The sequence below is a fragment of the Equus asinus genome, chromosome 1 (assembly GCF_041296235.1).
Source record: "Equus asinus isolate D_3611 breed Donkey chromosome 1, EquAss-T2T_v2, whole genome shotgun sequence".
NCBI classification, from domain to species: domain Eukaryota; kingdom Metazoa; phylum Chordata; class Mammalia; order Perissodactyla; family Equidae; genus Equus; species Equus asinus.
In genome coordinates this window covers 111,917,582-111,940,497 of record NC_091790.1, presented here as the reverse complement: position 1 = coordinate 111,940,497, position 22,916 = coordinate 111,917,582, and the positions used below count along the sequence as shown (strand labels likewise).

Genomic DNA, 22,916 nt, shown 5'->3' with positions numbered 1-22,916 from the left:
TGCTTTTTTTCAGATGTCTTTTCTCTGTGGTACAATAAAAGGTGATATGTCATTAGGTAGAAAAGCTTTTTACAGTGTATGCTGACTGTATGTGGATCTGTTAACCATTTAAGAGTTCCACATCATAAAGTGCCTGCCTAGCCCGCGTGGGTTCTGGGCATATGCTGGCTGGGTGCTGTACTGCCATTATCTCATTGTATTCTCCCATCTGCCCAGTGAGCTGGGTTTAATGGACCTTGATCTAGCAGATGCAGAAACTTTCCTGCCTGATTCACTGGTAGTAGAGCTGGGATTTGAGTACAAGCTTGTCAGCTCCATTGCTATGCTCCTCACCATTATGTTCTTCTGCCCCTCACCAAGATGTCCCATCTAGGCACATGACTGTATGCCTTTCCATGGTTTTTTCCCTGCCATGTTGAATAATTAGTAAAGCTTTGGCCAAACTTTTTTAAAGTAGAAGCATCTGATGTAATATGTTTTGCTTTCCCATTTGACTTGATTTCAAATTAATCAAGAATTATTGATTTTAACGACCAGTGAAGTAGTAAAGCAGAAAGAGAAATATATACACATAATCTAATTTAGAAAACCCAGAATTGGATTCATACAGAAAAGTACTTATTTTCATTTTATAAATTAATGGTTTAAAATTTTGGTAAAGCTCCTGTTAGACTTCTGGTTTACGGTGAGGTATTTCTGAAATAAAAGTTGTATTAGAATCCTCAACATACCAACGTCAGCAACATGGCAGTGTGAGCTCACCCGGGACTCTCTCCCCTCCAAAGTACAACCAAAAAGAGCAACTGCTTTCTGACCAAAAAAAAAATCCTAATAACAGAAATCGTCAGAGACCCACCCACAGCAGCCAAACGACGGAAGAAGGAGAGGCTGCAGCCGGCCTCAGAGGAACTGGAATGGGGTAGGAGGGAACTTTGCTCCCTCTCCTAGAGACTGGGATCGCTGCTGCGGGTGCGGGAAGGAGCAGGGGAGAGGCTGCACGTCCAGGATGCCCACTGCCCATGCAGCGGAAACCCTCTAACGGGAAAGCTTTCGCATGGGGGAGCCCCAGCAAGCCAGGGCCCCGGGAGACCAGAAAGTGAGAGCTGATCCAATCAGTCAGCGTGAGTGAAAGTGCCCCTCCTCCCCCAACCCATGCTGGGTGCCGCCATCTTGGCTGAAGGTGCAGGGCTCAGAAAACAAGCCTCTCGACCCCCATCTAGTGGTGACAGGCTGTTATTGCAGCCGAATAATAGCATCATGTGCAAAAACTGCTCCTCTACCATCCAGCAATTTATAAAAGCTCCAGTCCAAAAGGAAAACAATAAAAATACAGAAGTAGGTTCTGAGGGCCTGGAAATGAGTAAACTAAGTGAAGAGGAGTTCAGAATAGCTATCCTCAAAACATTCAGTGAGGTAAAGGGAAATATAGAGAGTCAACGAGTTCTGGAGTTACTTCACAAAACAGATTGAAATTATAAAGAAGAATTAATTAGAAATACTAGAGATGAAAAATACAATGGATCAGATAAAACAGAATACGGATTCCCTGAATGGCTGTGTAGACACCATAGAGGAGAAAATTAGGATAACTGAAGATAGACAGGCTGAATGGCTCCAGACAGAGGAAGAAAGAGAACTAAGAATTAAACTGAAGAGAATCTCAGAGAAATAGCTGACTCAATGAGAAAATGCAATGTAAGAATCATCGGAATTCCTGAGGGCATGGAGAAGGAAAATGGAGCAGAAAGTGTGCTCAATGAAATAATAGAAGAGAACTTCCCAAATCGAGAGATTGAGGGAGAAACGTGTGTGGAGGAAGCTTTCAGATCTCCTAGGTTTGTCAATGTAAAAAGACCTACTACAAGGCACATAGTAGTAAAAATGGCAAAAATGAAGGACAAAGAAAGAATACTCAGGGCAGCAAGGCAGAAGAAAATAACCTACAAAGGAACCCCCATCAGACTTCCATCGGATTTCTCTACAGAAACCTTACAAGCTAGGAGAGATTGGAGTGACATATTCAAAACTTTAAAGGATAAAAATCTTAAGCCAAGAATACTCTATCCAGCAAAAATATCCTTCAGATATTATCACTCTAACCACAAACTCACATTACAAGTTGGAATAAGAGATGAAAATAATAATTTAGGAGGGGAGGAGGAAAGGGACTGAAACAGTCTAGGCTAAGGAAGTAAGAGACCACCAGAAAATGGACTATGTTATACACGAGATTCTGAATACAAACTTCAGGGTAGCCATTAAACTAAAAAACAGAACAGAGACACAAAACAAATAAGGAAAAATCTAAGAAACCCAGCATAAGAAATTGCAGAAGTCAATGGACAGGCTAAAACACACAGGAAACAAAGGAAACACAGGAAAGCCGGAAAATGCGCAACAGAATGACAGCATTAAGCCCTCATGCATCAATACTCACCCTCAATGTAAACGGATTGAACGCTCCAATAAAAAGACACAGAGTGGCAAAACGGATTAAAGAACAAGATCCAACAATTTGTTGCCTCCAGGAAACACACCTCACCTCCAAGGACAAACACAGGCTCAGAGTGAAGGGGTGGAAGACAATACTCCAAGCTAATAGCAAACAAAAGAAAGCAGGTGTCACAATACTTATATTAGACAAAACAGACTTCAAGATAAGGCAGGTAAAGAGAGACACAGAGGGCCAATATATAATGATCAAAGGGACACTTCATCAAGAAGAAATAATGCTTATAAATATCTATGCACCCAACACAGGAGCACCAAAGTTCATAAAGCAACTGTTAACAAACCTAAGATAAGATATAAAAAATAACACAATAGGGGCCAGCTCTGTGGCCGAGTGATTAAGTTCGCGTGCTCCACTGTGGAGGCCCAGGGTTCGGATCCTGGGCGTGGACATGGTACCGCTCGTCAGGCCATGTTGAGGCAGGGTCCCACATCCCACAACTAGAAGGACGTGCACCTAAGATAGACAACTATGTACAGGGGGGGGTTTGGGGAGATAAAGCAGGAAAAAAAAAAAAAAGAGATTGGCAACAGTTGTTAGCCCAGGTGCCAATCTTTAAAAAAGAAAAATAAATAACAATAGTAGGGGACCTCAACACCCCGCTCACATCAATGGACAGATCATCCAGACAGAAAATTAACAAAGAAACTGGAGCTAAACAAAAAGCTAAAACAGTTGGACTTAATACACATATATAGAACACTTCATCCAAAAACAGCAGAATACACATTCTTCTCAAGCACACATGGGACATTCTCAAGGATAGACCATATGTTGGGAAACAAGGCAAGCCTCTACAAATTTAAAAAAATTGAAATAATAACAAGCATCTTCTCTGATCATAATGCTGTAAAACTAGAAATTAATTATAAGAAAAAAGCTGAGAAAGGCACAAGGATGTGGAGACTAAACAATACACTACTGAACAAGCAATGGATCACTGAAGAAATAAAAAAATACCGGAAGGCAAATGAAAATGATAACATTGCATACCAACTCATATGGGATGCAGCAAAAGTTGTATTAAGAGGAAAATTCATCGCAATTCAGGCACATCTTAACAAACAAGAAAAATCCCAAATCAGCAATCTTAAACTACACCTCACTGAATTAGAGAAAGAAGAACAAACAAAGGCCAAAGTCAGCAGGAGAGAAATAACCAAAATCAGAGCAGAAATAAATGCTATTGAAACAAAAAAGGCAGTAGAAAGGATCAATGAAACAAAGAGCTGGTTCTTTGAGAAGATAAATAAAATTAACAAGCCCCTAGCCAGACTTACAAAGAAAAAAAGAGAGAGAGCTCAAATAAACAAAATCAGAAATGAAAGAGGAGAAATAACAATGGACTCCACAGAAATGCAACAGATTAAAAGGGAATACTACGAAAAACTATATGCCAGCAAAATGGGTAACCTAGGGGAAATGGATAAATTCTTGGACTCCTACAATCTCCCAAAGCTCACTCAAGAAGAAGCAGACAATTTGAACACACCAATCACAGGGAAAGAGATTGAAACCGCCATCAAAAGCATCCCAAAGAATAAAACCCCAGGACCAGATGGCTTTCCTGGGGAATTCTACCAAACTTTCAGAGAGGATTTAATACCTATCCTTTTCAAGTTATTCCAAAAAATTAGGGAGGATGGAACACTTCCTAACACATTCTACGAGGCCAACATCACGCTGATACCAAAGCCTGACAAGGACAGCACGAAAAAGGAGAACTACAGGCCAATATCGCTGATGAACATAGATGCAAAAATTCTCAAAATTTTGGCAACCAGATTTCAGCAATTCATCAAAAGGATCATACATCATGATCAGGTGGGATTCATACCAGGGACACAGGGATGGTTCAACATCTGCAAATCAATCAACGTGATACACCACATCAACAAACTGAGGAATAAAAACCACATGATCATCTCAATAGATGCAGAGAAAGCATTTGACAAGATCCAACAGCCATTTATGATAAAAACTCTGAACAAAATGGGCATAGAAGGGAACTACCTCAACATAATAAAGGCCATATATGACAAACCCACAGCCAACATCATTCTTAATGGGCAAAAACTGAGTGCCATCCCCCTGAAAACAGGAATGAGACAAGGATGCCCTCTATCACCACTCTTATTTAACATAGTTCTGGAGGTCCTGGCCAGAGCAATCAGGCAAGAAAAAGGAATAAAAGGAATCCAAATGGGAAGAAGTGAAATTCTCGCTGTTTACAGATGACATGATCCTATATATAGAAAACCCCAAAGACTCCATTGGAAAACTTTTAGAATTAATCAACAACTATAGCAAAGTTGCAGGGTATAAAACCAATTTACATAAATCAGTAGCATTTCTATACGCTAATAACGAACTAACAGAAAAAGAACTCAAGCACACAATACCATTCACAATCGCAACAAAAAGAATAAAATACCTCGGGGTGAATTTAACTAAGGAATTGAAATACCTATACAATGAAAATTACAAGGCTTTTCTGAACAAAATGGATGATGATGTAAAGAGATGGAAAGACATTCCATGCACATGGATTGGAAGAATAAACATAGTTAAAATGTCCATTCTACCTAAAGCAATCTACAGATTCAATGCCATTTCAATCAGAATCCCAATGACATTCTTTACAGAAATAGAACAAAGAATCCTAAAATTCATATGGGGCAACAAAAGACCCCGAATTGCTAAAGCAATCCTGAGAAAGAAGAACAAAGCTGGAGGCATCACTATCCCTGACTTCAAAACATACTACAAAGCTACAGTAATCAAAACAGCATGGTATGGGTACAAAAACAGGTGCACACATCAATGGAACAGAATTGAAAGCCCAGAAATAAAACCACACATCTGTGGACAGCTAATCTTTGACAAAGGAGCTGAGGGCCTACAATGGAGAAAAGAAAGTCTTTTCAACAAATGGTGCTAGAAAAACTGCAACGCCACATGTAAAAGAATGAAAATTGACCATTCTTTTTCACCATTCACCAAAATAAACTCAAAATGGATCAAATACCTAAAGCTGAGACCTGAAACCATAAGTCTTCTGGAAGAAAACGTAGGCAGTACACTCTTTGACATCAGTATTAAAAGGATCTTTTCAGACCACATGTCTTCTCAGACAAGGGAAACAACAGAAAGAATAAACAAATGGGACTTCATCAGACTAAAGAGCTTCTTCAAGGCAAATGAAAACAGGATTGAAACAAAAAAAACCCCACTAACTGGGAAAAAATATTTGCAAGTAATACATCCGACAAAGGCTTAATATCCATAATATATAAAGAACTCACACAACTCAGCAACAAAAAATTAAACAACCCAATCAAAAAATGGGCGGGAGATATGAACAGACATTTCTCTAAAGAAGATATACGGATGGCCAATAGGCACATGAAAAGATGTTCATCATCGTTGATCATCAGGGAAATGCAAATCAAAACTACGCTAAGATATCATCTTATACCCATTAGAATGACAAAAATAACTAAAACAACTACTTACAAATGTTGGAGAGGTTGTGGAGAAAAAGGAACCCTCATACACTGCTGGTGGGAATGCAAACTGGTGCAGCCACTATGGAAAACAGTATGGAGATTCCTCAAAAAATTAAAAATAGAACTACCATATGATCCAGCTATTCCACTACTGGGTATCTATCCAGAGAGCTTGAAGTCAGCAATTCCAAAAGTTCTATGCACCCCTATGTTTATTGCAGCATTATTTACAATCACCAAGATGTGGAAGCAACCTAAGTGCCCATCAACAGATGATTGGATAAAGAAGATGTGGTATATATATATTCAATGGAATACTACTCAGCCGTAAAAAAGAACTAAATCGTCCCATTTGCAACAACATGGATGGACCTTGAGAGAATTATGTTAAGTTAAATAAGCCAGATAGAAAAGGACAATCTCTGTATGAATCCACTCATATGAGGACTTTAAACCTGTGGACAAAGAGAAAAGATTAGTGGCTACTGGGGGGATGGGGAGTGGGCACAAAGGGTGAAGGGTTGCACCTACATCACGACTGACAGACAATAATATACTACTGAAATTTCATAAGATTGTAACCTATCATTAACTCAATAAAAAATTTTTAAAAAAAGGAAAAAAATCCTCAACATACCTCTTTAAAATTACTTCTTGTGCAGCTACTACTGAATCCCCTCCCCTCTTCCAACACAGTAAGCCCACCCCCAGATACTGAGACCCAAGCACAGTAAAGAATATTTTTATTGCAGTTCAGTATTCATAAATAGGTAATGCAAAATAGTGACAGCTGGATGCAATTTAATTCACAAAAGAAAAAGCTGACAACATAGAAAATCCTCTAAGTGTTGCAATGAAATATTTAAAATATGAAAGTTTTCAAGCAGAATTATTAAAGCCCTTTATTCATAAAATCCAACCAACTCCTTTCTTTCTTTTCATTTTTGTGAAATAGATCAGGAACTTTTTTCTAAGCCTGCCCTGGTCTCTCCTGAGGTATGAGGTAGAGCGGACCATTGCCAGGTTATGCTTATAACAACAGAGACTCCAGCGAATGACTACAGAGGTGTGTAAGCATTTAGAGCACACTCTTACGTCACACACATCAATTGGAGACAACTCATAGCATATGTTGCACTCATTCGGGCCTAACAGGCTCTGAATAATCTCGACATCTCAGTTACGTGATGAAAATCTAACTGGCCACACATCAAGTGTACAATGAATTATTTGAAAAATTTGGGTGTTTCTTCCCGCGGGCTGTGTATGTTGATGGCATCAACACTATCTAGATTAGCATGTTTGTACCCTATGTAAAAAGATAAATATTCACCAGTAACTTCCCTCCACCTAGAATGTGTGTGTGCGTGAAGTTACATGTGTGTATGTGTGTAGAAGTACACGTATGTTTATGCATATCAGGGGTTGACAGATCAGAATACAAATGGCTCAGGACTTTAGAAAACACTGTAGTGGTGCTTTAAAAAATACTTTTTTAAAACATTTTACAGTGTGAATAGATTTATAAAAATTTAATTTCCACAAAGCTCAGGTTCATCTGTTAGATACAGTAAAATGTGATCCACCAGAACAATGAAAAACCTGGTTAGCCTTTTCAAAGGTAAGATGGATTTTTGAGATGCTCAAACTTGACTGAATCCAAGTCAGGCAGGCAGATTACCTGTTGCATTGCTAGCTTTTGAACATTTCGTTGTTGGGATTTGAGGGGTTTTGAAACCATTGCAGGCATTTTGGTTGGCTTTATGTTTGGAGAATTAGACAATAGTTTTATCAGTTCTCAAACCAACTTTTATCGGCACTCAAACCATATTATCAAGAATCTAAACATACTGAATCCTAAAAGCATTCCTGAAAGGTACCCTAAAAAGGACCAACAGCATTTTGCACTCAGTAGAGCATACAGGCTCCCACCAACGATGTCTTGTCTGACTTTAGAATTTAAATTGATTTACTGCCTTTAAAGGGGCAGACAACAGATAACAGCCTTCCCCACCACATCCCCTGCCTTCCCTCTCCCTCTCCCATCCCCACACAAAGGCACCCACACCCCCCGCCCTTCCCCACTCCCTAAAACACAGGAAACCCCCACCCACTCCAGAGCAGAGTCTCTGGGTTTCTACCCTCCTTCATGCACACGTGAGGGCAGACTCACTTTCTCAAAATGTACCACTAGAGGCAGGCGGTGCCTCTGCTAAACAGGTAAGGATACGGGATCAAACTACACAGAGTGGGTATTTTAGATGTTACCTGAAAACTACAAAATGAGCTCCTTACTCCCAGTGCTTGCAGAGAGTTCATGTCCTTCACTGTTTCTCTGAGTTCCACTGCAGATGAGCCTGGCCATCAGGATCCCACTGTCTGCCGCCATATGATGATACAGTCAATGCCTATGACATGAATTCGGAGTTTCCTGGGTCCAGGTTCACAATTGTTCTCAAACATAGTCCATCCGTCCACGAGGCAGAGATCAACCACTGTTGTGGCACAGGATTTGAGAAAGAAAGGGCTTCTCTATATGCGACCTTCCTGATAACAGGGCTCTCTCCCATTCTGCCACAAAATAAGGCTAGTTCTAGTCCCTGTATCTATCAATGTGGATTGTGCCCCATTTGATAGGGCACTAAGAACTTGTATTTGAACCAGAGCTGAAAAACACATAAAAAGGCATATTCTAGCAGCTACTAAGGTCCAGAAAGAAGGTAGAGACAAAATGACCTAAGTAAAAAAAGTCAGGAAATTTTCCATTATATGAAATAATTCTAAGTAAAACATTCCAACATATTTACATATAGATAAGATATATTCTGAAATGCACTCTAGCTTTCTCAGAGACATGCTGAAACAAAAATATATTTCCCTTCAGTAAGACTTAAGTGCTTTTTATGTACATGGTAGAATTCTATTGAAAACAGGTTAAAAATTAAAGAACAGGTTTAATACAAATTCGTAGGGTATAGACACACTTTTTCTGTACACTGTATCAATAACTAGGACTTGAGTATCTGCTGTGTGTAAAGCATATGTCAAAGACTAGTGCTAAAGACTATGCAATGAAATCTTTTATAACGTTTAAAATCTTACGATCCACTTGAACGGCTGAAACGATGCGCGCCCTTTGACAGAAGGTTCTAGTGCAGGCTGAGGTGCTACAACTACAAGCTCTTTCAGAAGGCAGTCTGTCAGAATGCAGATGTATCTGATCTTGCGTGTGCTGACTGCAAAGGAAATAACTGGATGCCAATCCATTTTCACTCCAGACCTAGGTAAAGGATGGGCTGGAAAGGAGGGGTCTGCTTTGAATTAAATTAGTGAAGTCACCGAGAAACCTGACAGGAGTTGAAGCACACACACCAGAGGGCCTGGTTTCAAGGAGACCCGTGCTAACACAGGTCTGTCCTGGGATCTGACCACTTTTCTGCTGGCAGTATTTTCTTCATGAAAACCAAAACAAGGACTCAGTAAGAAGACATAGAGGGGCCAGCCTGTGGCCAAGTGGTTAAGTCTGCGCGCTCTGCTTCGGCAGCCCAGGGTTTCGCTGGTTCGTATCCTGGGCATGGACATGGCACTGCTTGTCAGGCCATGCTGAAGGTGGCGTCCCACATGCCACAACTAGAAGGACCCACAACTAAAAATATGCAACTATGTACTGGGGGGCTTTGGGGAGAAAAAGGAAAAGTAAAATCTTTAAAAACTTGTCCATACTTATTTAAAAAAAAAAAAAAAGAAGACACAGAAAAGAGACACACTGACTGTTAGCAGGAAATCCTAGCAGCGGAGGCTTCAGGCAGGTTGGCTGACACTTGTGCTCCGATTTACAGTGAGCTGGCGGTTGGAACTACAAGAGAAGAACTTTCACTGACAGATTGGCTGAAAAGTCTCCCTCACTCCTTTTGAACAAATATAAAGAATGCTTGAAATCAGCATTTTACTCACTCATAGGCTTAAAAGTGAGTTTGATGCAGAATTAACTGATAACTCTTAGGGACTTCTAAGGAAGATATATAAATTGCACCTCGGAGTTAGCTTTCTTAAATACATGGTCTTTAGGGCTATCTCACTATCAGCGACAATAACAAAACTTCTAGGGGCCTACTAGCGACAAGTCTAACAGTTTGAGTACCAAAAAGAATACCTATAATGGACTGAAACACATTAAAACTATAAAAATTCTTGAGTCTATAATTATACCAAAAAAGAGAAATCTAAAAGAACCTAATTTATCACCATCTATTAAACCAACTCCTTCCTTTGAAGTTGATAATTAAATGGATAAAAATAAAACATTTAACCTGCCTTTCCAGTAAGAAGTGTATTTAAAGATGACCGAATAGCTCAAGGTGAGGAAGTAAACATGGAAGTAAACATCAACTAGTAAATGCAGAAGAAATGAGAGAATTGGAAAAAAAATTCACAAACCTTAAAGAACGTACTGATTTAGGCAAGGATTATCACTAGTTGTTAAAACCCCTGGGTGAATGGCCACTGGGGAACTGGGCATTCGCTGAGTGCCAAAGGAACCCCCCCACAGATAACCACTGGTCACAAAGGAGAAGACGTAATGGGGGCTTACGCTGACACGTTAACCCAGTGATCTATCTTAGCACCGTTAATGGTAGGTCAACTAGACAGTCTGTGTTCTGATGTGATGTGATTTGAAGCATGTGTCTCATCTGTGATATATTCCAGCAGAAAGTGTTTTATTCAAATCCATGATGCCTTTAGATATACCTTATGGATTACAAGTATTCAGGGAATAAAGGGACAAGCTAACTAAAACCTTGAGAGAGAAAGTAGACACATTCGCACGATGAGATGCTACGGGACAACTGCCCCAGTCTCTTTCACCAGTCAACGTCATCAAAAAAGGGACTGTGCTAGATTAAGACAGACTTAAGGGACTCAAAGGGACATGACCAGATGTAGACAAACCAACTAAAAATTTGGGGACAAGTGGGCAAATTTGAATATGGTCTGAGGTAAAAATGTTCTGGAATGAGAAAGTGGAGATCGTTTGACTGAAAAAAAAATAGGTTACAGAATGCTATGTAGAGTATCACCTTATTTTGCTTACAAGATGTCAATATATATGCACAGAAAAAGATCTGGAAGGATATGCATTAAGGTGTTTGCAGTAATCTTTAAGTGGTGGCAATCTAATGTTCTTATTTCCTTATTTTCACTTGTCTATTTTTTCTCATTTTCCGCAATGCACTTACATTGCTTCTATAATAAGGTTATTTTTAAAGAACTTCTAGAGAATTGTGGGTGTGCCCCCTCTGTTAGATTACTCTGATTACAGACCAAGTACAAAGGCGAGGAACCAGTACCCATCTGGTGACAGCGTATCTTATTTGTAGGTAAAGTACTTAAAGGACATAAATTCTTAAGGGCTCGGATGACAAGGTAAGACTAAAAGTGGCAGAAATGTCACTGCACGATAAATGCAGGCAAGAGGCCAATTTATCTTTGAAATATTCAATTAAAAAAACACAAGTGAGATACATCTTGCTACACGTCATTCACCCTCCAAAGCAAGCCTTGAGTACTAGGATTTACCCTTAGGAAAAAACCTATTGTCTAGTATTTAGAACGTGTGAATTAGTCATCGCAGGAGAGGCTCACCCTCCCTCTGGGCCCCTCTAGGCCTCGGGAGTGGCGTTGGGCTCCGAGTCCTCCTGGGGAGGGGGAGCCGAGGCTTCCTGTTCAGCAAGCGCCTCTCGAACTTGGCTGCCTAGAACTGCATCGTGGATGCTGTGGAACAGCAGCTCCTTCAAGGCAGGGTTTTCAAAAAATCGATTTTGAGTGAGGTCATTCACAACTTGGGCTATAAAAGAAGAAAAGAAAATTAGTCCACACTCTGTCAGACTTGAACATTAAAAACAAAGTATAACTTTCATATAGTTCAAATATTAAAATCATACAGTAAAAAGTCTGACTCCAGTCTCTGTCCCCATGACATCACACGCCCAGCTGCAGGAAGCTACTTTTACTATTTTCTTGTATATTCTTTCAGTATTTCTTTATGCAAATATAAGTAAATGTCAATATATATTCTTATTTACCCCCTTTTTTTACCCAAAAGATAGCATACTATATATATTATTCTCGATTTTTTTTTTAACGATCTTTTTACTGAATTTTTTTTTTTTACCACTCCTGGTATTCTATTGTGTAGATGTACCCCAGGTTAACAGATCCCCTATTTTGGCACTTGGGTTTTCTCCAGCTCTTTGTTTTCACAGACAGTCCTGTGATTACCCATGTCCGTGTGTCATTCTGAAGGCGTGCAGCACACTGCCGATTTGCTGGGTGACAGGTAAATGCACGTGTGCTTCTGAAAGCCGCCACAGAGGCCATCCCCTCTAGCACGCCCCCAGCGGCGTCTGAGCGCCTGACCTCCCCCAGCACACCTACAGAGCGCGTGGCCAAACATGTTTGATTTTTACTATTCTGGCAGGTGAAATGTCATGTCTTTATGTAAATTTCATTTTCAAACAGTGTTTTAACCAGAATTGAATATAAAACCAAAATAGCAGGCAACGTATTCCAAAACCGTTGCATGGAAAAACCTGAGTGCCTTTATAGAACTATAACATGTTTATGGCAGCCATTAAATAATTACTAAAAAATATACCAGCCTAGAACAACGGTTTATTAGCTCCTCTCCTCCAACTCCATTTCAGGAGGCCTGCCACAAGTAACCTGGTAATGTCACCACCTGCAAGTGGCTAATTTCAAAGCTAGCTTTAGAGGGATTTTTCAGAAGAACAATTTCCGTTTTCACCAAAAACTAAAATTAAGGGAAAACGTTTCCAAATGCAGTTATTATGAAAAGGAAAACAGAACCAAAATGTTAAAACTTCTTCCCGTTCTAGAAGGGTACTCACCACTGCATCCTGCTAAATACACATAAATACCGACATCTCCATATTCCTTTACAATCTGTAATAACGTTGAAATAAAGTTTAGTTTCTCTTGACTCTTTGCCAGATGCCAGTCTCTTTCTATCAATGCGTATTTAGTGATACAAGACACTCTAGTTCGTTCACTTGAGCTACTGTGCTTCCATAATTCTGCATTTGAGCTAATCATTTAAAAATAATTTTGTATTTCTTTTGATTTTTATAGGGACAGTGATGATTAGGGATATCAAAGAATTCTTGTTAAATTTTATGTAGGTGTAATAAACGTATTACGGTAACAATTTTGAAAAGAGTCTTCTTATAGAGATCTATACCGAAATATTTACAGACGATGTGATGCCTTGGATGAGCTTCAAAATGAGAGAAGGGGAAAGTGGGTGTGGGGAAGGAACAAGACAAGACTGACCCAAACTGGGGAATTGTTGAAGCTGAGTGAGAGTTACAGGGGGGTTCATTATAGTATGCTCTTTACTTTTGTATATTTTTGAAATTTTCCATAAGCAAAAGTTGGAAATAACACCACCAAAAAAGAATTTTAAAAGTTGAAAAGGGGGTGCCAGCCTGGTGGCGTACTGGTTAAGTTTGTGCACTGTGCTTCAGTGGCCCAGGTTCACAGGTTCGGATCCTGGGCACGGACCTACACACCTCTCATCAAGCCATGCTGTGGCAGCGTCCTACACACAAAAAGTAGAGGAAGATTGGCACAGATGTTAGCTTAGCAACAATCTTCCTCAAGCAAAAAGAGCATTGGCAACAAATGTTAGCTCAGGGCCAATCTTCCTCACCAAAAATAAAATAAAAAAAGTTGCAAAGGGACCCTAGTTCAACTCTCTGATTTTACTGACAGTGAAACTAGGCACGGAGATATTAAATGACCTGTTTAAGATGATGCTTACCCCTGCCAGAGTTTTCACACCAACAGAATCAATAAAATTGACTTGTGTAAAATCTAGAATGATGGTGTGGATATTATCTCCTGGGGGCATAAATCTTTGCAGTTCTTCAGGAAATGTGCTCTTGGTGACTACTGGGGGAAATTTTATTTCATCATCCTCTTCTTCAGGCTTGGTGCCATCTTCTCCATCTACTTCTGCATCCTATGTCAAAAATTAAACCAAACCAGAATTCTATGAACAACTCACATTTTGGTTCTGAGAGAGATTTGCAAGGGAAAGTTAGTCCTTATATTCTCAAGCTACTGACTATACCAGATCTCTTCTAAAATATTTGCCATATCCCAGCCTTGTAATGTGACAAAAAAAGGATGTGTACATAATATTCAACTTGAGCTCAGTTTCTTTTCATCTCTTCCTCCTCTGTTTTTTTTTTTTTTATTCAATGAAATCTACTCTCCTTGGTCATCATATCCATTTTCTCCTAACTTCTAAAATAGTTCATTCACTTCAGCATGACAGACTGCAAGTTACCATAAACCTGAACAACAAATCCAGGCTTTGAGCATTTGACAAGATCCAACATCTATTAAACTGCTCGATGAAATAGGTATAGGAGGAAAGTACCTCAACATGATAAAGGCCATATATGACAAACCCACAGCCAACATCATACTCAATGGGGAAAAACTGAAAGCCAGCCCTCTGAGAACAGGAACAAGACAAGGGTGCCTACTCTCACCGCTCTTATTCAACATAGCACTGGAGGTTTTGGTCACAGCAATTAGGCAAGAAAAAGAAAAAAAGGAATCCAAAAAGGCAATGAAGAAGTGAAACTTCAGTGTTTGCCGATGACACGTTTTTATATATAGAAAACCCTAAAAAATCCATCAGAAAGCTATTAGAAATAATCAACAATTACAGCAAAGTTGCAGGGTACAAAATCAACTCACATAAATCAGTTGCATTTCTATACTCTAATAACGAACTAACAGAAAGAGAACTCAAGAACACAATCCCATTCACAATTGCAACAAAAAGAATAAAACGTCTTGGAATAAATTTAACCAAGGAAGTGAAAGACTTGTACAATGAAAACTACAAGACTTTTCTAAAAGAAACTGATGAAGACATAAAGAGATGGAAAGACATTCCATGCACATGGATTAGAAGAATAAACATAGTTAAAATGTCCATATTACCTAAAGCAATCTACAGATTTAATGCAATCCCAATCAGAATCCCAATGATACCCTTCATGGAAATAGAACAAAGAATCTTAAAATTCACATGGGGCAATGAGACTCTGAATTGCTAAAGCAATCCTGAGAAAAAAGAACAGAGCTGGAGGTATCACAATCCCTGACTTCAAAATATATTACAAAGCTACAGTAATCAAAACAGCATGGTACTGATATAAAAACAGGCACACAGATCAATGGAACAGAATTGAAAGCCCAAAAATAAAACCACACATCTATGGACAGCTAATCTTCGACAAAGGAGCTGAGAACATACAATGGAAGAAGGAAAGTCTCTTCAACAAATGGTATTGGAAAAACTGGACAGCCACATGTAAAAGAATGAAAGTAGACCATTCTCTTATGCCATTCACAAAAATAAACTTAAAATGGATCAAAGACTTGAGGGTAAAACCTAAAACCATAAGACTTCTAGAAGAAAATGTAGGCAGTACACTCTTTGACATCCGTCTTAAAAGGATCTTTTCGGATACCATGTCTTCTTGGACAAGGGAAACAATAGAAAGAATACACAAATGGGACTTATCAGACTTTTAAAGAGCTTCTACAAGGCAAGTGAAAACAGAATTGAAATGAAAGACAACCCACCAACTGGGAAAAAATATTTGCAAATCATATATCCAACAAAGGGTTAATCTCCATAATATATAAAGAATTTGCACAACTCAACAACAAATAATTAAACAACCTGATGAAAAAATGGGCAGAGGATATGAACAGACATTTCTCCAAAGAAGATAAACAGATGGCCAATAGGTACATGAAAAGATGCTCAACATCACTGGTCATTAGGGAAATGCAAATCAAAACTACACTAAGATATCACATTACTCGAGTCAGAATAGCTATAATCACCAAGACAAAAAATAACAAATGTTGGAGAGGATGTGGAGAAAAGCAACCCCTCATACACCGTTGGTGGGAATGCAAACTGGTGCAGCCACTAAGGAGAACAGTATGGAGATTTCTCAAAAAACTAAAAAGAGAAATGCCACGTGACCCAGCCATCCCACTACTGGGTATCTATCCAAAGAACTTGAAATCAGCAATTCAAAGAAACTTATGCACCACTATGTTCATTGCAGCACTATTCACAATAGCCAAAACGTGGAAGCAACCCAAGTGCCCACCAACTGATGATTGGATAAAGAAGATGTGGTATATATATACACAATGGAATACTACTCAGCCATGAAAAATGATAACAATGTCCCATTCACAACAACATGGATGGACCTTGAGGGTATTATGTTAAGCAAAATAAGCCAGATAGAGAAAGACAAACACTGCATGATTCCACTCATATGTGGAAGATAAACAAACACATGGACAAAGAGAACTATTTAGTGGTTACCAGGGGGAAGGGAGGTGGGGGGCACAAAGGCTAAAGGGATGCACCTATACGATGACTGACAAATAATAATGTACAACTGAAATTTCACAATATTGTAAACTATTATAACCTCAATTAAAAAAAAGTGCTAATACAAAAAAAACAAAACAACCCCAAACAAACAAAAAAACCAGGCTTTGAGTTTTTTTTTTACTATCAGCCAAATGAATCTATGACAAGGTACTAATGGTAAAACTTATTAAGGCACTGTGTTTAAAACCATGTTTCCCTGGGCTCCTATCACTACTTATTTCAGAAGCATTCTCATAACTGACCTTAGTATGTATCTTTAACATACAAAGGATACCGAGATTGTTTCTAAGCTTTCCTATTTTAGGGCCTTCCTGCCGTGTTAAACTGCACCCATGGACAAAGGCGGGGGGCACTGCAGGTCAAGAGGAAGGGAAGATGACAACGAGGAGATCACTCACCACTTTGACCACAGTTGCGTTGGCCATATTTGCATTTCCGACCTCCTTAGCATACTTCCTCATGGCCTTTCTCCTAGCTCCCATTATGTGTGCCGGGTTCACGCCAGTCTTCCAGAAGAGCAATAGACGCAAAATCACTTCTTGGCTCCCAGGGACCCACTCACATGCAGTTAATCTTCAAATCTCCCCCTCTGCCTGTTTTCTATGCCATCTTATGACCCCCACCCTTGCTCCGCCGTTCCCCCAGATGCCGTGAACCGTTCCTCCCTCATGAAAAGAACATTAATGCCTTCCTTACTCTTGGTCTTGATTCAAGACAACCAGAAGCTAAAGTATTAAAGAGAATTTTTAAAGCAGTATTTCTCAAACTTAGATCTCTCAGATTCTTTTATTTCAGAGACTCTGTGGGTCGATTGGGAGGTTTTCCTATATACTGGGCAGTAACGGGTCGAGTTCTAATCATGACCGAAGAACCCACATGATCCTAAGAGTAAGAAACCTAAAATTATTTTTTTACTCTTTTTTCTTAAAATTTTTTTGAAAAGGTAATATACGCATATGATAAGAGGATGAATAGTGGCGTCGGTTGCCCAACAGAGTGAATGTACTTAAATCCATCCACTAAGTTGTACAGTTGGAAATAGTTAAAATGGTAAATTTTATGCTACGTATATTTTACCACAATAAAAAAAAAAGAGAAGGAAATAGTATAAAAGGTAAACCAAGACATTTAAGTTACCCTCGCGTCCCTGTGAATCCACAGGTCCCCTCCTCAGAGATAATCACTCAATTTCTCACGACTCACCTTTCTTTTTAATGCACTGCTATACAAATCGCTGTTTGCATAATAAATTGGGGCATTTATTTGGAATATTTTTATTCCAGGAATTTCTTTCACCTGAGAAACAAAATGTTAGTGAATTTAACAGATGGGAACATTTCAGAATCAAAATTACAACTGCCTCCCTCCTCCACCTTGAAAATTAATACAGAGGTTGCTAAGGGCCGTCACTGTGTTTAGACTCTGTGTACTCACACTCTGGAGGGAGGAGGACTGAGAAAAAAGCCTTTAAAAAATGCGTCTCTCTCCATTTCTTTCAAAAGTCTTTCCTTGTTTTATTTTTATCATAACGTACAAAGAAGAAGGAAGTGAAAAATATTTAAAAAGAGAAAAAAAATGGATAGGAGAGGGGAGGCTGCTACTCAGCCTGTGAGAAGAAGGGAAACAAAGTGCACAGAGGTTTACACTGGCTGATTCATGGACCGCAGGCAGGAGTCGAAACCGACCCAAGGGACACAGAGTGAATATTTTATCAAGAGGCCTCGTGGAACTCCAGAATGTGGTGTGGAAACAAGAAATTCAGCACTCGATTCTTCAGAAGGAGGAAAAAATAGCCATCCTAACACCAGTCCTATTTCCTAATACCTTATAGTGAGTCTGAGAATTTCTTCCCAAGCATAAAACAAAACAAACACAAAACCAGTTTCAAAAGAATTTGTAAAAGCCTTTGAGGTTCCACATAAGAAAAGAACATTCAAAATGAAGGAAACTGTAAGCCATATTTTTAACCGTTAAAAATGGAGTGGTAGAATTCCACAGCCTCACACTGCCTGTGCTTTTCACGTGGTTAACGTTAGGATTTCACCATCAGGAGAAAGTCATGCATATACAAACCATCCACTTAGTTTCAGTATTTTCCCAACATATAATTTAATTCCAAGAATATATATTTATCCTCATTAAAGAAAGAGGAAAAATAAATATTAGGAAGCTGAGTAATTAATGCATAGTATAAACCATAAAACGAAACCTGGATAGTAAATCAAAGTTCAGGCACTTCCCTCTGACCACTACACCTCTGTCCTTTTCACCCCTTTTTGTCCTAGGTAAAAATAATAGTTAGCTGACGACATCACATGCTTAAAAAAACGATAGAAAAAGGTCCTACCTCCTCGAATGCGTCTATGTCAATATACACATCAGTGTCAGGAAGTTGTCCAAGGACTTTGTAGCTCGGGCTGAGGACAGAGAGTGAGTGTGTTAAGATCCCAGCGTGCGGAGGTGCAGCACGCGACAGAACCATGAGGTTCTGCACGTTTACAGGTCACGTACGGATTTGCTAATGAATCCAGGAATACTTGATCCTGATATGGCGTCTTTTTTAAGGGCTCCACATAATAGCACATTCCCAGTGCCATTCCAAGCCTAGACACCCCACACACCTCCCAAACACATACACAACACACACACCCCACATACACCTCGCACCACACAGACGCCCTGACCCCACCACGCACTACACACATCATGTACACAATCTGATCAGGACCAAAGACTTGGGCATTTAAAGATGGAGGCCAAAATGAAGTGCACAGAGCTCGTCATGCCAGGGACACGTGTGACTCAAGTTCTCAGGCCACTCAGTAGATAGAAGTGTCTCCCTGCTCTAATTCTAAAGTAGGAGAAGACACCTTAATTTTGTTCGTACTAAGAGTCTCTGACTCATGGCGGGGGGTCATCAGCTGAAGGTGTGGGGAGAAAACAGAACTCTCAAATTAGCACAGAAATTTTCTTAAGTTTGGTTTGAATAGGTTTTAAACATTATTTTTTGAAAGCCCAAATTCCTAACTTTTTACAGGACAGTCTGGCTCAAATTAGATACTGTAATGATGACAGATACTGCTTCTTGGGCACCTATTACTCTATTATATCCTATGAACGGCCCTACTGGGCTTTCTTATGCCATCGTGTGGATGAGAAACTGAGGCCCAGTGGGGTTAGGTGAGTTGTTCAAGGTCAGAGAGCTCGGCAGAGCCAGAATACGGCTCCGGGTCTTGGATTTGACATTCCATGCTCTTGCCACCGTGCCCTGGTGCTTCTCAGCATGTGTGTGCAGGCGCTTTGTGAGTTAGAAAACATAGTACAAACGTTCGCTGTTTTTCTGGGTGGATTCCCTCAACGGGCATTCAGAGAACACACACTATGTGCCTGGTACTGGGCTCTGGGAACATCGCCTCCACAGCCGAGATGCTCACAGTCAGGTAGCGTCTGCGACAAACACACCACCAATGACTGATACTGTAGATAAAAGGCAAGGTTCTCAGTTGAGTTCTCAATGATGGGGAAACCTATAAGAGCACTGAAATGTTGTCTACAGGTTGCAGTCTAGTGCGGGGAGCGGGGCGTGAGGGACGCACACAAGCATCAGGCAAGTACACAACGGGGAGACACGTGAGGTGCTGGGGGAGGACTGAGCACTGTGGCAAGTGCACAGGGAAGCTGGGCCTCAAAGTATGCGGATTCCAACAGGCAGATGAGGAATGGGCCTTCCTGACCACCCTGAGTGCTCAGGAACCCCATTTCTTCAGCTCTGAACACTACTGCTCCCAGCGAAGGCCAGCTCCTTATTTCTTCCCTAAAGACTGTAGGAATAAGGAAGGCTCTTTCTATGAACTCCCATGCAGCTTTATTTGGGCATTTGTTATGCTTATCATCACACTGTGCCTTGCTCACACACCTACTGAAGCACTCATAACCATGTATTCCAGTTTCCTGAAGATGGATTATGAAAGGCTGACAAAGAGTCAGCTTCTGGATTCACAAAAACTCATGTGTGAATCATTGCCCACCACGTACTGTGTGATCTCGGGTAAGTGTCTCAACCACTCTAGGCATCAGTTTCCACATTTGACAAATGGGGATGCAATCCATGAGGATGTAGCTGTGAGGAAGAAATGACATAAAGCATGGATCTTTGCGCAGAGCTGGGCACATAACCAACTACAATAATTTAGTGTCCCCATTACTTCACTATCATAAGTAGCATCATTGTCGTTATATGCGTCTGTCATCCTTAGGAGAAGGCAACCTTTTTGAAGGAAAGGACCATGTCTTATTTATTGCAATATCCCTAGAGTCTAGCATTTCCCTGAGAACATACTGGTCCCTCAAAAAACATTTCTTCAATGGAGATTATAAATATTTTAATGTCGTTTATAACAGTGATCAAACGGTGAGCTCTGTGGGGGCAGCAGCTGATTTTCCGCCATATTTCTAGCAGCCTCAGTGCCCCCATGGATGTCGCTGAATGAACTGGATGTCCTTTAACCGTGTGTGCTGTAAGGGGATCTGGGCATTTGGAAAACAAGCCAAAGTCATCTCTGGACAGTGTGCCCTAATTACAGAAAAAGACGCCACGTGAAAATAAACACCGGAGTGCTGGTCTCCCAAACCCTAGCCTACAAAGACGCAGCAAAATCACCAACAAGGGACAGAACATGCAAAATGAACTTTAGTTAATTATTTGAGGGAATAAGAGAAGTAAAATATTTTTTAAAAAACTTGCTCAACTTCAAAATTTATGACAGGAAACCGTAAAATCCTATTATGTAAAAAAAAAAAAATAGCAAACAAAAAACAAAGAAAACAAAAAAGTAAAAAAAAATTCAAGTTCTATACTGTGGCTTGTTACAGGATATAGACAAGTTTTTCTAACCCGTGATGTTCACCAAAGCTCTGAGATGAAGAACTCTTGCATGTACTCATACAGTTCTATATAAAAATGGGGGGAACTTCTTTTACATAAATATGGGCAACAGTGTTAGAGTTTGTTATTAAAAGTAGTTTAATTCTCATCTTGAGCTTAGATCCCACGTCTTGTTAACACTTCCCTCAATTCATTTTGATGAGGAAAATGCTCACTTCCTACTCTGGAGAGCGGGGAGCACCCCACCATTTTGAGGATAAAGGTCAACTTTCCCATCCAGCAACCTTTCAACACACCGCCGTCAAAACTTTAAGAAGCACCATGAAATTTGCAACTACAGGAAAAACTAGACTAACCTCATTTTCATTCCCCCTTGTGTTAAATTTGTTGGTGGACAGCACGTGTGAGGCACTGTGCTAAGCCCTTTGTATGCATTATTCTCATTTGAACCTTACTGCAACTCTCTGAGGTAGCAAGTATTAGTCCCATTTCACAGATGCAGAGACCGAGGCTCTGAGAGGTTATGTACAGTCACGGAGCTTATAGAGTGGGCAGCCAGCACTTAAACCCAGGGCTGTCTGAAAGTCAGGCTATGTCTATAGAAACACGTTTCCTTTTTGTTCTTTATGGTGATTTCTTTTTTTTTTAATCACGAACACGGTATTTTTTTAAAGGTTATTTTATACCTTCCCCAGCGGGCTCAGCTTCCTACTAGGGAGAAGAGATGACAGGCAATCACAGTTCAGGGTGGAGGAAGGGACAACTGAAGACCTGCATGTGATAACTTGGAGTCAGAGTCTGCTCCGTGTCATCAAAAGCCATGTCATCACCCAGCGCCACAGCAAAGTGCAAGAACACCCAGTTCATTCAGAAGAGTACATAAGCCAGCGTGCCACTGGGCCCAGAATGGTACGAACAATGGTGGAAATCAGGCTCTTTTAACAGAATCACTGATGGAAGCATAAACAGTGACAGAGTTGAGCATCTGGCAAGATTATAGTGAGTTTTTTATTTGCCATTTCATTTATTTAGTCAACAGGCTCCATGAGTCTTCAGCTCCCTCTCATGCTGATCGGAAATAACCAAAGGGCTCTATTTTTCCCAGGTCAAGCTTTGATCGACATTCAGAGTCAGTGCTGTGACCTCAGGCAGGACTCTCACACCCTTCCAGTCTGTGCACTCACCTCTGTGTTCTGTAAATCACGGTCAGCAGAGCAATGATCACGGCAGTAATCAAACCATAGTCCAATCCCAGGAACAAGGAGGAGACAAAAGTGGTAAGCCAGATGGTCTGAAGGAAAGATGGAAAGCTTGATGTAGAATCACTATTAAAAATTTCCTAGGAGGGGGCTGGCCCCGTGGCCGAGTGGTTAAGTTCGCGCGCTGCGCTGCAGGCGGCCCAGTGTTTCGTTGGTTCGAATCCTGGGCGCGGACATGGCACTGCTCATCTGGCCACGCTGGGGCAGCGTCCCACATGCCACAACT

The 22,916-nt window shown here is 40.2% G+C and overlaps 1 protein-coding gene across 4 annotated transcripts in view; it reads right to left on the bottom strand.

Annotated features, from left to right (window-relative positions):
* Positions 1-8,827: 8,827 nt before the first annotated feature.
* Positions 8,828-22,916, bottom strand: part of SLC26A5 (solute carrier family 26 member 5) — a 51,024-nt gene continuing 36,935 nt past the window's right edge. For 3 of the 4 annotated variants that reach the window (XM_044769500.2, XM_044769496.2, XM_044769506.2), the window contains 7 exons: positions 22,616-22,722; positions 18,894-18,963; positions 17,750-17,842; positions 16,945-17,052; positions 13,862-14,062; positions 12,930-12,984; positions 8,828-11,866 (listed from right to left, as the gene is read on the bottom strand). In XM_044769500.2, coding sequence (XP_044625435.2) covers positions 11,682-11,866; positions 12,930-12,984; positions 13,862-14,062; positions 16,945-17,052; positions 17,750-17,842; positions 18,894-18,963; positions 22,616-22,722 — 819 coding nt within the window. In that variant the 3' untranslated portion in view covers positions 8,828-11,681. The remainder of the gene's footprint in view (positions 11,867-12,929; positions 12,985-13,861; positions 14,063-16,944; positions 17,053-17,749; positions 17,843-18,893; positions 18,964-22,615; positions 22,723-22,916) is intronic. The other variant, XM_070505706.1, reaches the window with a different exon arrangement.